Genomic DNA, 14,931 nt, shown 5'->3' with positions numbered 1-14,931 from the left:
AAAAAAAAAAAAAAAAAAAAAAGATGGCCAGACAAAGTGGGCTGGAGAGAGCAGCCACAGAGGAGGAGTCCAGAGTCCTAGGGCGGCAGTCGCTGGTTGCACTCTGTTCTTGGTAAACAGAAGATGAATGGGTGGATGGGTGCATAGATGGGTGGGTGTGCGATTTGGTGAGTGGTAGGATGGATGGATGGATGGATGGGTGGATGGATGGGTAGGTGAGTGGATGAGTAGATGAGTGGATGGATGGATGGATGGATGGATGGATAGATAAGTGTGTGGGTGAGTAGATGGGTGGGTGGGCAGGTGGGTAAGTGGATGGATGGATAGGTGGGTGGGTGGGCTGGTCAGTGAATGGATGGATGGATACATGGGTTAGTGAGTGGATGGCTGAGTACGTGAGTAGATGGATGGATGGGTGGATGGGTGTGTGGTTGGATGGCTGGATGGATGCAGTGCGTGGGTTGTGGACGGATGGGTAGTGGGTAGAAAGATGGATAGGTGGGTGGATGCATGTGTGGAAGGATGTGTGAGTAGGTCTGTGGATGAATGGAATGGATGGGTGGGTGAGTGAGTGAATGAGTGGGTAGGTGGGTAAGTGGATGGATGGATGAATGGATGGATGGATGGATAAGTGTGTGGGTGAGTGGACGGATGGATGGGTGAGTGGGTGGGTGAGTGGATGGATGGGTAGTGGGTAGAAAGATGGATGGGTGGATGGGTAAGTGAATGAGTGGGTAGGTGGGTGAGTGGATGGGTGGATGGATGGATAAGTGTGTGGGTGAGTGGATGGGTGGGTAGGTGAGTAGATGGATGGATGGGTGGATGGGTGTGTGGTTGGATGGGTTGTGGATGGATTGGTAGTGGGTAGAAAGATGGATGGGTGGGTGGGTACGTGTGGAAGGATGTGTGAGTAGGTGTATGGATCGATTGGATGGATGAGTGGCTGTGTGAACAGATGGGTGGGTGGGTGAGTGAGTGAATGAGTGGGTAGGTGGGTGAGTGGGTGGATAGATGGATGGATGGATGGATAAGTGTGTGGATGGGTGCGTGGGCAGGTGGGTGGGTGAGTGGATGTATGAATGGATGGATGGGGGTGTGTATGGATGAATGGGTGGACAGATGGGCAGATGGTTGATTCAACTGGAGGTGCAGATGGCACAGGTCCTTGGAGTCCAGCCCTTTACTGATGGGCTGGGGAATGGAGGTCCAGGGGAGGAGGGGCTGCCTGAGGCCAGCCAGGGACTGATGGACTCAGAGGAGCCTGCTCTTTTGCCTGCCTGTCCGGGGTTCCAGTTTAGAAACTAGGGCAGAGCAACTGTTACTTTGGCCCAAGGTCCTGACATTTAGAAGGGGCAAGAAGTTTAGAGGGGTGCACACATTCTTGGCACATGCCTCTTCCAACTCCTTCTACAGCCATCTTGGGCACAGAGACACACACATGCATGTGGGCCAGCCTGGTGGGCATCCACCAAGACGGACAGCCTCAGTGGCTCCAGATCAATGCAAAGCTCCCGCTGACCGGGGCCTCTTCCTCGCCAGTTAATATTCTCCACCTTTTCTGAGAAGAGGACCTGCAGGGCTCGTGTTTCAAGCTACTTTCGGGGGGCCACCAAAGGGGGTACAGGACTGGGCAGGGTGACTCTGTCAAGCCCCTGCTCTCAGGGAACAAAGGACTCAGGGATCCCACCTTGCTCTTACCAACAGATCCCTTTCATAAGTCCTGGATGGCCCCCGAAGCCCTCAACTTCTCCTTTAGCCAGAAATCAGACATTTGGTCCCTGGGCTGCATCGTTCTGGACATGACCAGCTGCTCCTTCATGGATGTGAGCCACCCCTCCCCCACACCCCACATGCTGCTCCCCACATGCCCAGGCCTGGGGAGAAGGCTTGGTTTCATCCTGCCTTCCCCGGGCTCTCTGCAGGCTGTGCAGAGCCCCCTCCTCCACCACCTATGGGGGCCCGCCCTCCTCAGAACCCCCCAGCATGCAGCACCTGCGGGCCCTAGCAGGATGGCGACAGCAGTGGGAGTATTCAGATGATCCCATGCAACCCTCAAAGCCGCCTCCATATGGTGTCGTTAACTCTTGATGGAGAAAAGCCAAGTTCAGGTGCCCTTGTGAACGTGAAGGCTGCACGGTGTTGCAAGCAATGGAACCCAGCATGGGCCCGAACACACCCGGGCCGCCTCATGCACAAGTCCCAGGCTGGTGTGGAGGTGCCTTCCCTCTTCCTGAACAGCCTTAGCATGCAGCTCTTGCTCTCATCCCTGCTGGGGCCCCTGCACCATGGCCATAGCCTGTGGGCAGGAAGGAGAGGCAGAGGACCCCACTGGCCCCACAAGCACTCTGAGGTCACTCTGGTTACAGGGAGGTGGGGAAATCTAGCCTGCTGCTTCTTATCCTCTATATGCAGAAGACAAAGTGGGGAAGTCAGGCCACCAGGCCCCAGGGCCTGCCATGCCCAAAACAAGGAAGCTCCCTTCTCCACAGCACCACGTGCAGGCACTGAGGTCTCCAGAAAGCACAGGCGCCTGGCTGGGCCCAGGTTCCCCATGCTCTCCCACACCCGCAGACTCCACCTCTGAGAAGCACCTTGGTACTCCCTTCCTTTGGAAAACTCTCAGGGAAATGAGAGCCTTCCCGCCTTTGTGACATCCTGGAAATAGTCTGAGCTCCAGCCCCAGCCCAGGCAGAGTGACCTCGGGCATGTCATATTCTGTGAAATGGGCATGCTGCCCCTCTCACTGGCTGGGTCTAGATCGGGGAATTTCTTGGCAGGACTCTACCCTAGGAAACAAGCTGACTTCTCTGAAACTCCATTCTTATGGAAGAGCTCGGGGCCCCTGGGGTCTCTGGGCATTCTTGTAGGTGGCGGCTCCACCTGGCTCTCCTGGTCTCCTCCTGGATCTCTTGGTCTCTGTTCACCCTCTGCCCATGCCAGGGCCCAGTTTCCGTTTACTTGAGGGATTGTACAGAGCTGTCCCCTCTCCATGCAGGGCACAGAAGCCATGCATCTGCGGAAGTCCCTCCGCCAGAGCCCAGGCAGCCTGAAGGGCATCCTGAAGACAATGGAGGAGAAGCAAATCCCGGATGCAGAAACCTTCCAGAACGTTCTGCCCTTGATGCTCCAGATCAACCCCTCAGATCGAATAACGATAAAGTGAGCTCAGGGTCGGGTTTTTTTTTTTTTTTAGACAGAGTCTTGCATTGTCAACCAGGCTGGAGTGCACTTTGGGTATCTCAGCTCACCACAGCCTCCACCTCCTGGGTTCAAGTGATTATCCGGTCTCAGCCTCCCGAGAAGCTGGGACTACAGGCGCGCGCCACCATGCCCGGCTAATTTTTGTATTTTTTTTTTTTTTTTTTTTTTTGAGACGGAGTTTCGCTCTTGTTACCCAGGCTGGAGTGCAATGGCGCGATCTCGGCTCACCGCAACCTCCGCCTCCTGGGTTCAGGCAATTCTCCTGCCTCAGCCTCCTGAGTAGCTGGGATTACAGGCACGCACCACCATGCCCAGCTAATTTTTTGTATTTTTAGTAGAGACGGGGTTTCACCACGTTGACCAGGATGGTCTCGATCTCTTGACCTCATGATCCACCCGCCTCAGCCTCCCAAAGTGCTGGGATTACAGGCTTGAGCCACCGCGCCCGGCCTAATTTTTGTATTTTTAATAGAGGCAGGGTTTACTAGAGATGGAGTAGGAGGCAGAGGGAGAGCCGCGCGGGGAGGAGGCAGGGGCGCTGCTGGTTTACTCAGCCCCCTCTGCTCCTCTGCTAGGGACGTGGTGCACATCACCTTCGTGAGCGGCTCCTTCAAGTCCTCCTGCATCTCGCTAACCCTGCAACGACAGACGCTGCCTGTGTCCTTCACCGACATGCTCTTAGCAGGCAACGTGGCCAGCATTTTAGGTGATGCTGGGGACACAAAGGGGGAGCGTGCCCTGGAGCTCCTCTCGGTGGCCTCGGCATCCTATTGTTTCATTCCAGAAGGCTCATTATTTATGCCCCTGGCCTAGCTCCACGTGCACAACCAGTGGGTAGGAACAGTTTTCCTCCATCTATCCCTACACATTGCTCAGGGGGCTGCCCTGCTCAAATACCCTCCATAGCTCCCAACGACCTCTAACACAAACTCCATCTCCGTAGCTTGGCCCCCACCCGTTTCCCCCCTGCTCCTGCTGCACAAATCCTCTCTGTAGCTCAATGGCTAGTCACTGCCCGGGCCTCCCACAACCCTCTGCTTTTGCTTCCACAGCCTGGCTGGCACACAGTGGCCCTGGGGCATCTTCCTCACACAGCATCACTTCCTGTGTGCCCCCATGTGCCCAGGATGAGCAAAAGTGCGCTCCGCCATTTGTGGACTCCGAGACAGGCTTGGGTTCTACTATGGAAAGGTCACTTGGTCTCAGTGGCCTCATCTGTAAAGTGGGATGGTAACAGCCCCTCCCTCTCGTCCTGAACCCGTGGATCTCAGGAGGGGATGCACACACAGCAGCCAGGCCAGTGTGATGCCCAGAGACAAGGCCCCGAGGCCCTGGTCCTCAGAAAGGTCCCTCCCCTGCCTTCCTGTCCCTGCAGAGGTCATGCAGAACTTCTCTAGCTGGCCCGAAGTCCAGCTCAGGGCCTTGAAGAGGTTTCTGAAAATGCCTGCAGATCAGCTAGGTAGGCCCCAGCCCGCACCCCTTTCCCAGTTTCGCCACGAAGGGCAGACCCATGGCCCGGCCTGTGGGGAGCTGAGGCTGGCCTCCCCCCGGGCTCTCCCTGCCGCTGCTTTCATGCAGCATGGAGGCGTGCATGCCTTCCCAGAAGCATCCCACGTCTCTGCTATCTGCCTGGGGAAGACAGCAGGGAAGGGGTGGGGTGGCAGCCCTCACATGATTTTAATGGGGCCGTAGACATCCCATCTACCCCACTATCCCTATGACGGGTATCTGAGTTGTTGCTGTTTCCACTATTATAAATGGCACTAGAATGGACACCCTGGTGTGTATCTGTGCGCTTATGTTTCTGTAGCACAGATTCCTAGATGTTCAAAGGTGTGAATACTTTACACAGCAACTCGCCCACCTATTAAGAATGCATGCCCTGGCGGCTGGCTCGTGCCTGTAATCCCAACACCTTGAGAGGCCAAGGCGGGAGGACTGCTTGAGCCCAGGGGTTCGAGACTAGCCTGGGCAACCCCATTTCTTTTTTTTTTTTTTTTTTTGAGACGGAGTTTCACTCATGTTGCCCAGGCTGGAGTGCAATGGCGCAATCTCGGCTCACCGCAACCTCCGCCTCCTGGGTTCAGGCAATTCTCCTGCCTCAGCCTCCTGAGTAGCTGGGATTACAGGCACGCACCACCATGCCCAGCTAATTTTTTGTATTTTTAGTAGAGACGGGGTTTCACCATGTTGACCAGGATGGTCTCGATCTCTTGACCTCGTGATCCACCCGCCTCGGACTCCCAAAGTGCTGGGATTACAGGCTTGAGCCACCGCGCCCGGCCGGCAACCCCATTTCTACAAAAAATAAAGTAGCCAGGTGTGGTGACATGTCTGTTGTCCCAGCTACTCGAGAGGCTGAGGCAGGAGGATTGCTTGAGCTCAGGGAATCGAGGCTATAGTGAGCCATGCTTGCACCACTGCACTCCAGCCTGGAAGACCCTATCTCAAAAAACAAACAAAACCCAAAAGGATTGTTACTGCTCATTCATGGAGAGTGTTGAGGAAAGCAGTGTTCTTGTTTTGTTTTTTCAGATGGGGTCTTCCTCTGTCCCCAGGCTGGAGTGCAGTGGTGCGATCTTGGCTCACTGCAACCTCCCCCTCCTGGGTTAAAGTGATTGTCGTGCCCAGCCTCTCAAGTAACTGGGACTACAGGTGTGTGCCACCATGCCCGACTAACTTTTTGTATTTTTAGTAGAGATGGGGTTTTACCATGTTGGCCATGCTGGTCTCGAACTCCTGACTTCAAGTGGTCTGCCTGTTTCCACCTCCCAAAGTGCTGGTACTACAGGTGTGAGCCACCGCACCCGGCCAATTTTTAAAATGCTTGTGCCAAAACCGCTTTCATAAAATCTTTCCATTCGACCTTTTTGACCTGCCTGAACATTACCTTCACACATCCACCCATCCATCATCTATCCATCAGACCTGGATTAGGAATCCACTGAGGTTTGTTGCAGTGGCTCAGGCCTCAGAGGTGATAAGGCCCAGCCCTGGCCTTGAGAGAGGTGGCAGAGGCCTCATATGGGCCATTTACCATTCCCTCCCTCCCCTCCTCCTCTTCGACCCCTTTTGGAGGTTAGCTCTGACCAGGACAGAGTCCCTGGGAAGAGAGATTTTTGCCTCCCCGGGAAAACCAGGGAAGCTGTTGGGCCCCGTCCCAAAGGGTGGGTCTTTCCCACCACCTGGAGCCACACCTCCCCCCACGCCTTGCTTAGAAATGGGCTTGCAGCCAGGAGCGGTGGCTCACGCCTGCAATCCCAGCACTTTGGGAGGCTGAGGCGGGCGGATCACTTGAGATCAGGAGTTTGAGACCAGCTTGGCCAACATGGTGAAACCAAGGTCTCTACTAAAAATATAAAAATTAGCCAGGCATGGTGGTGCCTGCCTATAATCTCAGCTACCCAGGAGGCTGAGGCAGGAGAATTGCTTGAACCCAGGAGGCAGAGGTTGTAGTGAGCCAAGATGATGCCACTGCACCCCAGCCTGGGCGATAGAGTGAGACTGTCTTCAAAAAAAAAAAGCAACAGGCTTGCTTTGCTCAGCATTCTGGGTGCCAGGACTTCTTCCTTGTTGTTCTAGTGAGCCTACAGTGGAGGGATGGCTGCCTGGCCACTGCCCCGCACCCAGTCCCCAGCCCACAACAGTTCCTGGCACAGTGGTGGGGTGGACGGAGCCCACCCATGTCCACCCTCAGGGCAGGTGCAGCCAAGGGCTCTGGAGTAGACTGGCCGGGTTCAAATGCTGGAGAGCAGATGCTTTCATCCCGCTGACCCCAGGTCCCTCATCTGCACAAGGGTAGTCCCGGCAGTGCCCACTTCACAGAGCTGTGGGCAGCAGAGCAGGACGCCCAGGGCAGACATGGCACACACTACACGGAGCTAGCGCCAATCCTTTGTCCTTCCCTCTTCTATTCACCCACCAAGGGCCCTGCAGACTCCCACCCACCTCTGGGGGCCCTGGTCTGGTCTATATGCCCTCAATCTGACTCCACAGTGAATCTCCCCTGTGCTGCCCGTCCTGCCAGGTCTACCGTGGCCCCCGGAGCTGGTGGAAGTGGTGCTCACAACCATGGAGCTGCACGACAGGGTCCTCGACATCCAGTTATGCGCCTGCTCCCTGCTGCTGCACCTCCTGGGTCAAGGTGGGCATCGGGTCGGGCGGGGTTGGGAGGCTGTCCACTGCCCCCTGTGGCTGTGTCTCCTGGGCCAAGGCGGGCACCGGGGACAGGGCAGGTGGGGGAGACGCTCCTGGTGGCCCAGCTCTCTTGTTCCCCTGCACCTGTTACCTGGTTGGTATCTGACCCTCCGGACAGTCCATGCCCTCTGTGCCCATGGGACCCTATCCCAGATGGCAGAGACGGCACAGGCCAGGAGCCTGGAGATGTGGATCCCACCCAGGCCTGGCTTTTGCCTGCTCCATAGCCCTGGACAAGCTCCTGTTGCTCTTGCCAGTTTCCCAGCTATGAAGAGAGGAGCTTGACCCGAGGTCCTCTGCTGTGACCCTCAGGGAGGGTGGTTGTGTCCCCTGGAGAGGGCTGGTAGGAGGGCAGTGCTGAGTTCATTCCACTGCCCTGATGGGCAAGGCTGGAGCTGAGAGCCCGAGCCTCCTACCAGAGACTTTGGGTTGCTAAAAAAGTTGAATTAAATTTGATCTTTTAACAAAAAGTGTTTTGTTACCTTTCTAGTTTCCTTTTTGTTTTTTGAGATGGGTTTTGCTCTTGTTGCCCAGGCTGGGGTACAGTGGCACAGTCTCAGCTCACTGCAACCTCCGCCTCCTGGGTTCAAGCGATTCTCCTGCCTCAGCCTCCTGAGTAGCTGCAACTACAGGCGCCCGCCACCACACCCAGCTAATTTTTGTATTTTTAGTAGAGACAGGGTTTCACCATGTTGGCCAGGCTGGTCTCAAACTCCTGACCTCAAGTGATCCTCCCGCCTCAGCCCCCCAAAGTGTTTGGATCACAGGCATGAGCCATCATGCATGGCCACATTTCTAGTATCAATGTTGAAGTTTTGAGTTCCAAGCAATGTTGAAATTGTGTTCAGTGCTGCCTGGCCAGCTCCAGGGGACCAGGATCCGTGGCCCAGCCAGGCAGGGCTCCCCTCCAGTCCTTCACTCCATCAGGCCACAGGCATTCACAGAGGCCTGCTCTGGGCCAGGAGAACAAGGCAGACTTCGGTTTCCTTCATGCAAAGTGGAGATGCTGTCCCCCAGCCTGTGAGCTTTGTCTGTCTGGCCGCATGCCCCAGCTGTGGGGCTAACCCCAGATGTCTTCCTCTGATCCTAACAGCGCTGGTGCTTGACCCGGAAGCTAAGGTTCCCTGCAACCAAGCCATCACCTCCACCTTGCTGCGATGTCTTCGGAGCCACCCTGAGGAGGAGCAGCTTCTGGTCATGGTCTACAGCCTGCTGGCCATCACCACAACCCAGGGTGCGGCTGCCAGCCAGCCACCTCCTGCCCCACCCACTATCCAGGACAGCCCTTCCCAGGGTCTCGGGAAGGGATGGTTTGGGGTACAGGTGGGTTGGACAGGACAGTGCTGGGCCTCCTCCTCAGATGCACATCGGCATTTGGCTGTCTTCAGTTGGCCACCCCAAATGCTGGTTGAGTCCTTTTCCATCTTGATGACAAGCTTCCATGCTTAAAGTCACTGGTTCTGGCTACAGACGTGCCAGGCGCAGCTGTGGGCTTCACACCAGTGACATCTACTTCACACACCTTCTGCCTCTTCTGGGAGGCTGGGGGGCAAATGCCCTGTGTGTCTCCATTCCATAGGGCCCAGTGGGCTTCCGAAGCCACAGCCAGGACCATGGGCAGGAGAGGGCCATACGGAACACTCACACCTTCACCCACAGATGGGTGGGCACTGTTTCCCTGAACAGGAAGCTGGTCCTTGGAGAGAGCCCAAGGACAGCTGCTGAGTCCCATGCAGCAGGGGTCAGGGCTGGGTCCCAGCACCCTCTTTACTGCACAGACCTGACAACTGATCATGCGTCATTGATGTTACTTCTGGGAGTGAAAGGAGGCACTAGGAACAGAGGTCAGCTGGAACCATAAGGCAAAATGGATGTCAGCTTGTCCTACTGGGATAGGGCCCTGTCACAGTTCCATCCTGGCAGGCACAGGCCAGCTCTGTAAGCCCAGGAGGCAGGGCCAGGCACCCTGGATGGGAAGCTACTGAGGTCAGACCCAGCCTGGTAGTGGGATGGCAGCTATTGGAACCGGTGGCCCACGAGATGGACAGATTCCTCTAGGGCCAGTCCCATGTCCTCCTGTTCTGGGCTCCACGAGTGCATGAGACCTGCCCCAGAGCAGGCACAGGTCAAATGGGACTGCAGTGCCCGAGGACAACAGAGGCAGGAAGGCTTCCTCGAGGGAGGGGCCCTGGGGCCCTGATTCTGGCCCACCCACAGAGTCGGTGTCAGAGGAGCTGCAGAACGCCGGGCTGCTAGACCACATCCTGGAGCACCTGCACAGCTCCCTCCAAAGGAGGGACGTCTGCGTCAGCGGCCTGGGCCTGCTCTGGGCCCTCCTGCTGGACGGTGAGGGGCCTCCTCCTGCTGTCCCGCTGTCCCACCAGGGCTGGCAGCCTTGCCCCAGCCACTCCCTGACTGCCCCAAGAGCCTTTGAGGGACCTCCATGTCCAGTTCCTGAAACATTCAGGACAGCCATGGCCTGGGAAAGGCTGAGAGCGTCAAACTACAGCAGAAGAAAATCAAGGAGCAGGAAGACAGGGGAGGAACGGCCTTCGGCCAGAGGCAGGACTTCAGGACTTCTTGTCCAGTGGGCAGACCCTTCCATTTTAAGTGCCTCCTGCCCAGGGAAACATCCTGGGATTTCCCAGGCAGTCCTGGTCCCAGAGGGCGGCGGTGGTGCTGGATGCTGTTTTGCTTTTTGATTCACAATCGGGGGCCTCCCGGCCTGTGCTGCTTCCCTTCCTCTAGACCCCATCTTGGCATTCCAGTGCCCCAGGAAAAAGAGGGCTCCAAACCTTGGAGAGCCCAGGAAACCCGAGAGCCCTGCTAGCACCCAAAGCGCGGGATTCTCCGAACCTTTCCTGGGCTAACCCCTCCCCTCCCTGAGGACAGCTGACCTCCCCCATCCCATTTCTGCTGTTGTCCTTACTGGATGGGGAGTAGGAAGGCCCCCCTGTACACACCAAAGGCCTGGGTGTTCCCTTTCCATCCCTGTCTGGTTCCAGCTGTTATTGTGAACAAGGGTCCCTTGGAGGAGGTCCCGGACCTCATCAGCCAGGTGTTGGCCACCTACCCTGCGGATGCGGAAATGGCGGAAGCCAGCTGCGCAGTCTTCTGGCTGCTGTCCCTGCTGGGTGAGCTGGATGGGCACCCGGGGCCCCTGGGGTGTGGTGGGGGGTGGGCCCCACGCACACAAGAACAAGGCAGCCCGGCTCCTTTCTGCAGGCTGCATCAAGGAGCAGCAGTTTGAACAAGTGGTGGCGCTGCTCCTGCAGAGTGTCCGGCTGTGCCAGGACAGAGTCCTGCTGGTGAACAGTGCCTACCAGGGACTGGCCAGCCTGGTGAAGGTGTCAGGTAAGCCTGGGGACAGGGCGAGACTGCCACCTAGAGTTGGAGGCAAAAAGCCCCCATCAGTTACATCTGCCAGGTGCCACAAACCAAAAAGCAGAAGCAACACATCAAAAAGGAAAATAAATTAAAAACAATCTAAAGTCCAGTCATCCAGAAATCACCATTGAGACTTCCACGCACACTTGATAAACTGTTATGCTACCCGTGACCCTGTCTCTGTCCATATACACATCACATCTGCACAGGTTTCCCAACATGCGGGCACACCGTGACTGATCAAAACAGCCCTGGAGACAGTGTCTCCAATTCCCAACACAAAGCCTGCCTGTTCCTCAGCTGACAGGGTGGGCCCAGCGCTGAGCACAGCACGGTCAGGGCTTGATCCACAGCTCATTCCTTCACAGAGCGCCTGGAGACTCCGGGCTGATGGTCCCGACCTCTGCACTACCCAACCTTCCTCAGAGTAACAAGAACCCCCTGGGCTCTGGGGGGCTGCCGCCTTTGCTCTTGTGTGGTCCTGTTCAGGTCATGCTAGCCTATTGGTCCACCCAAGCTGATGGGGCCTCCTGGGTGCTGTCTCTTGTCCTGTCCCAGCTCTGGGGTGATCCATCCTGTCCTGGGCAGAAGGTTCTTCCCTTTCAGGGGAACAGTGGGGCATGAACCCACTCTCTCCCACCCCCCAGAGCTGGCAGCCTTCAAGGTGGTGGTGCAGGAGGAGGGTGGCAGCGGCCTCAGTCTTATCAAGGAGACCTACCAGCTCCATAGGGACGACCCGGAGGTGGTGGAGAACGTGGCCATGCTGCTGGTCCACCTGGCTTCCTACGGTGAGAACCCCTTCTTGCCTCACAACTCCCAGAGCCCAGCGGTCAGAGGTGCCCCACTCCCCGACAGGAAAGACAGGCTTAACCCCACTTCTCGGCCCTCGGAAACTTCCCACTCATTTGGCATCTTCCAAGCAGCAGGGACTGTCCTGGCTGAGGGTGGTGCATGGGGCTCCGGAACTGCAGGATCTGTGCATGCCAAGCCCAAGGGGGACTGCGACCCACCCTCATCCTCCTGGGGGCTCCCAGCAAGGGGCATGGGAGGGGCTCTGGCCTCAGAACCTTCTCTGCTCCACCTGCAGAGGAGATCCTGCCAGAGCTAGTGTCCAGTGGCATGAAGGCCCTGGTCCAGGAGATCAAGGAGCGCTTCACGTCCAGCCAGGTGAGTGACAGCAGAGCCTTTAACAAACCAGGCCTCCCTCCAGGTGGAAGCCCCCAGCCGGGGTGCACCACATCCGGGGGCCTGGAACAGATGTTTGCATGGAACTGACTTTGACCTCCACACGTAGTTTTCAAGACTGCCCTCCTGCCTCCCTATTAGACCATCTCTATGACTGGGCCAAAATTAATCTTAAACGGGAGGAGTAATCAGACCTCTCTAAAGTTTCCTGTCCATGACTGGTGGATTAAGTCACTGTCCATGAAAACTGACCTGCCTGTTTCTTCCTTCAAGGAGCTGGTTTCTTATGCAAAAAAAGTGCACCTGAGGCTGGAGGCGGCCACCTCTCTCAGCCCCCTGGGCGGGGAAGCTGCTCAGCCCTGATGCTGGAGAGAAGACAGACACCTCAGAGGCCCCTCCTCCATGGGTGCCCACTCCCTGCCCTTCCTTCCCGTGGGCCACTGTTTCCCTTGGGTCGGGGGAAGTGTCGCCCGGGCCCAGCGTGCACACCTCACACTCCTCTCAGGAGACTAATAAAGAGGCCCAAGGCCAGTTTCCCCCGTAATCATCTCTGGCAAAAGTCTGTGACTGGCCAGTGGCGTACTTAATTCTGCAGTCTCTGTAAGCCTCACCCCTGGCTGGGTCAGGGGGCAGCAGTCCGGACACGGCAGTCCTTCCAGACCATTCTAGATGACAGATGACACTGAGTCTCCACAGGCTCCATTCAAAGTAAACATCTGCATTTATTTTAAATCACATCCATGGCGTGTCTGTGCCTTTTCTGTCCTGCTGTCAGGTGCCCCAGTAATGCCTTGGACTCCATCTCCTTGTCAGTGCCACTGGCTGTTCCTGACTCTAGTTCCTGGGGAGCCTCTAACTGCAGCCTAGCCAAGAATGCCACCGGCTGCACCACCTAGCTTCTCCAGCTGAAACAGCCCACAGTCAGCGTATCTGCTGGCCTCCAAGAACAACCATGGTCACCGTGCCCAGGCGATGGAGCCGCATGTCCTTGTGCCATGGGGAGAAACCTCTGCTGGGTGACCTGCCAGCCAAACCTGGGCCAATTTAGACAAAGGCTCAAAGTTCAAATGGCCACAGGACACCCCTGATGTGACAACTGCTATACTGGCCAGCTGTATCTCAGGAGCTGACTGCAGACACCTGCGCTGGGTTCCTCAAGTCTGGCAGATCTCGTTACGTCCCCTAAGACAAAGGAGGAAATGTGGCTCCCCAAGAGGAAGGTGCTGAGCACCCGGGGTGAGTCACCAAAGATGCGTGGTGCCAGCATAATACAGGCTGGCGGCCCACACGTCCCATCCCTGCCTTGCCCTTGGGGTCAGCAGTCAGTAAAGGGTGGCCAGGTGTGCCCACAGCAGTCCGTGCTGCCCACATCCTGGCTTCCACCATCTGGCCCCAAACACACATGGACAGTAAGACCAGGTCTCAGACCACAAAGTCAAGAGGGAGGAGTATGCTCTCAGCAGCACCCACACCACGCCCCTCTGCCATGATTCTGAAGTTGCCACTCTGGGGAGATGTGATCCGTCCCTGTGACTGGTCACACTGCCTCTGTAGGAGGGCGGAAGCAGCAGAGGGCAGGGCTGCTAGGCGTTGTCACTGCAGTGGTCTGGAGCAGTCAGCAGGGGATGCCTGTCTCGGGCCATGCTCTCCCACTCCTTCTTCACCATGATGTACAGTCTCATTGCTGCCTGGGCATCCTGAATCTAGACGACAAGAAAACATCCCAGCAGGTGACAAGGCACAGCCATAGTCCACAGTCAGCTCTGCAATGACCAAGCCCAGCCACTCTGCTAGGGAGATGCTGAGTGAGACGTGGACCTGGCTGCCAGACGTCACCAGGATGGGGAGGGAGGACACGCAAGAAGCAGAGGGAGCAATGACCTGATGGTCTCCACACTTCTGTGACTCAGACGCTCCTCCCAGAAGAAAGGGAAACCCCAAGAGGAGAAGCAACAAACATGCTGCCTTTTTAGGTTTCTGAATGCAGGGTGATGGCAGGCTCGGTGCTGGGCACAGGGGCACAAGGACCAAGCAGACAGGCGAAAAGGGTCCAAAGGCTGAGGCCACGCTGCAGGTGGCGACTGCTCCACCGCGGCAGAGCCAGCTGCTGGCAGGACTAGTCAGGGCAGGATGGGGTCGGGGTCAGGGTCGGGGGAGCCTTGTAATTATGTGGCGACTTTTTCTCCAAATAATGAGAATGTGGTAGTTCTTTTGTGTTAAGTGTTAATTCGTTAAATGTGCACATTCAGAATTTGATCAAAAATCCATCTCTGCTCTGCCAATTTTTTTGGGGACCAATAGCCTTGTAGGAAAAGTATGTGCCCAGGCCCCACCTCCCCCATGTCTGCGTCAGGTGGCTCGCACCTGGTTCCAGGTGAGAAACGGCCCCAAACCCCGAGGACTCCCCAGGACACACTCACCGAACAGTGCTCCGCCTGCTGGATCCGGATCCCAAGGATCTTCTCTGAAAGTAGTCTCAGAGACGGCCTTCCACTCTGCAAAGGGGGAGGAGGTGTGTGGGGGCCTCTGCAGTCTCTGCCCACACAGGGTCACCCCACCAACCAGGGAGGGGTTGGCTACTGAACCCCCACCCAAGTGACCTACAGTTTGCTTCTCAGCAGAGGCGCTCATGACACTTAGGGTGGCAGCTACAAGCTGCAACCTCTTTTTTAGCATGATGGGCTGGTGATATACCCCATCAGCCAATAAAGGGAGCAGGCCAGGGGAGAATCACCTGAGCCAGGAGTTTGAGACCAGCCAGGGCAACACAGCAAGACCCTATCTCTACAAAAAAATATAAAAATTAGCCAGGGGTAGTGGCATATGCCTGTAGTCTGAGACACTTGGGAGGCCAAGGTGGGAGGACTGCTTGAGCCTGGGAGGCAGTGGTTACAGTGAGCTGAGATCGTGCCATTGCACTCCTCCAGCGTGGGTGACAGAGCAAGACCCCGTCTCAAAAAA

General features: G+C 56.6%; 2 protein-coding genes across 5 annotated transcripts in view; one reads left to right on the top strand and one right to left on the bottom strand.

The window, feature by feature from the left end:
* The window catches only part of STKLD1 (serine/threonine kinase like domain containing 1), a 30,177-nt gene extending 17,676 nt beyond the window's left edge, over positions 1 to 12,501 (top strand). For 3 of the 4 annotated variants that reach the window (XM_037732964.1, XM_017513132.2, XM_037732965.1), the window contains 12 exons: positions 1,705 to 1,823; positions 2,996 to 3,159; positions 3,777 to 3,907; positions 4,577 to 4,660; positions 7,229 to 7,345; positions 8,492 to 8,632; positions 9,616 to 9,744; positions 10,404 to 10,532; positions 10,624 to 10,752; positions 11,433 to 11,573; positions 11,873 to 11,952; positions 12,244 to 12,501. In XM_037732964.1, the coding sequence (XP_037588892.1) occupies positions 1,705 to 1,823; positions 2,996 to 3,159; positions 3,777 to 3,907; positions 4,577 to 4,660; positions 7,229 to 7,345; positions 8,492 to 8,632; positions 9,616 to 9,744; positions 10,404 to 10,532; positions 10,624 to 10,752; positions 11,433 to 11,573; positions 11,873 to 11,952; positions 12,244 to 12,333 (1,454 nt within the window). In that variant the 3' untranslated portion in view covers positions 12,334 to 12,501. The remainder of the gene's footprint in view (positions 1 to 1,704; positions 1,824 to 2,995; positions 3,160 to 3,776; positions 3,908 to 4,576; positions 4,661 to 7,228; positions 7,346 to 8,491; positions 8,633 to 9,615; positions 9,745 to 10,403; positions 10,533 to 10,623; positions 10,753 to 11,432; positions 11,574 to 11,872; positions 11,953 to 12,243) is intronic. The other variant, XM_037732963.1, reaches the window with a different exon arrangement.
* Positions 12,502 to 12,668: 167 nt separating this feature from the next.
* REXO4 (REX4 homolog, 3'-5' exonuclease) overlaps positions 12,669 to 14,931 on the bottom strand; it is a 13,035-nt gene continuing 10,772 nt past the window's right edge. The window contains exons 7-8 of the mRNA XM_037732962.1: positions 14,391 to 14,465; positions 12,669 to 13,673 (exon numbers count right to left, since the gene is read on the bottom strand). Coding sequence (XP_037588890.1) covers positions 13,554 to 13,673; positions 14,391 to 14,465 — 195 coding nt within the window. The 3' untranslated portion in view covers positions 12,669 to 13,553. The remainder of the gene's footprint in view (positions 13,674 to 14,390; positions 14,466 to 14,931) is intronic.

This window comes from Cebus imitator, unplaced genomic scaffold (assembly GCF_001604975.1).
Source record: "Cebus imitator isolate Cc_AM_T3 unplaced genomic scaffold, Cebus_imitator-1.0 Scaffold486, whole genome shotgun sequence".
NCBI lineage: Eukaryota > Metazoa > Chordata > Mammalia > Primates > Cebidae > Cebus > Cebus imitator.
Note: the sequence above shows the minus strand (reverse complement) of the source record. Positions and strands in the feature narration are given on the sequence as shown.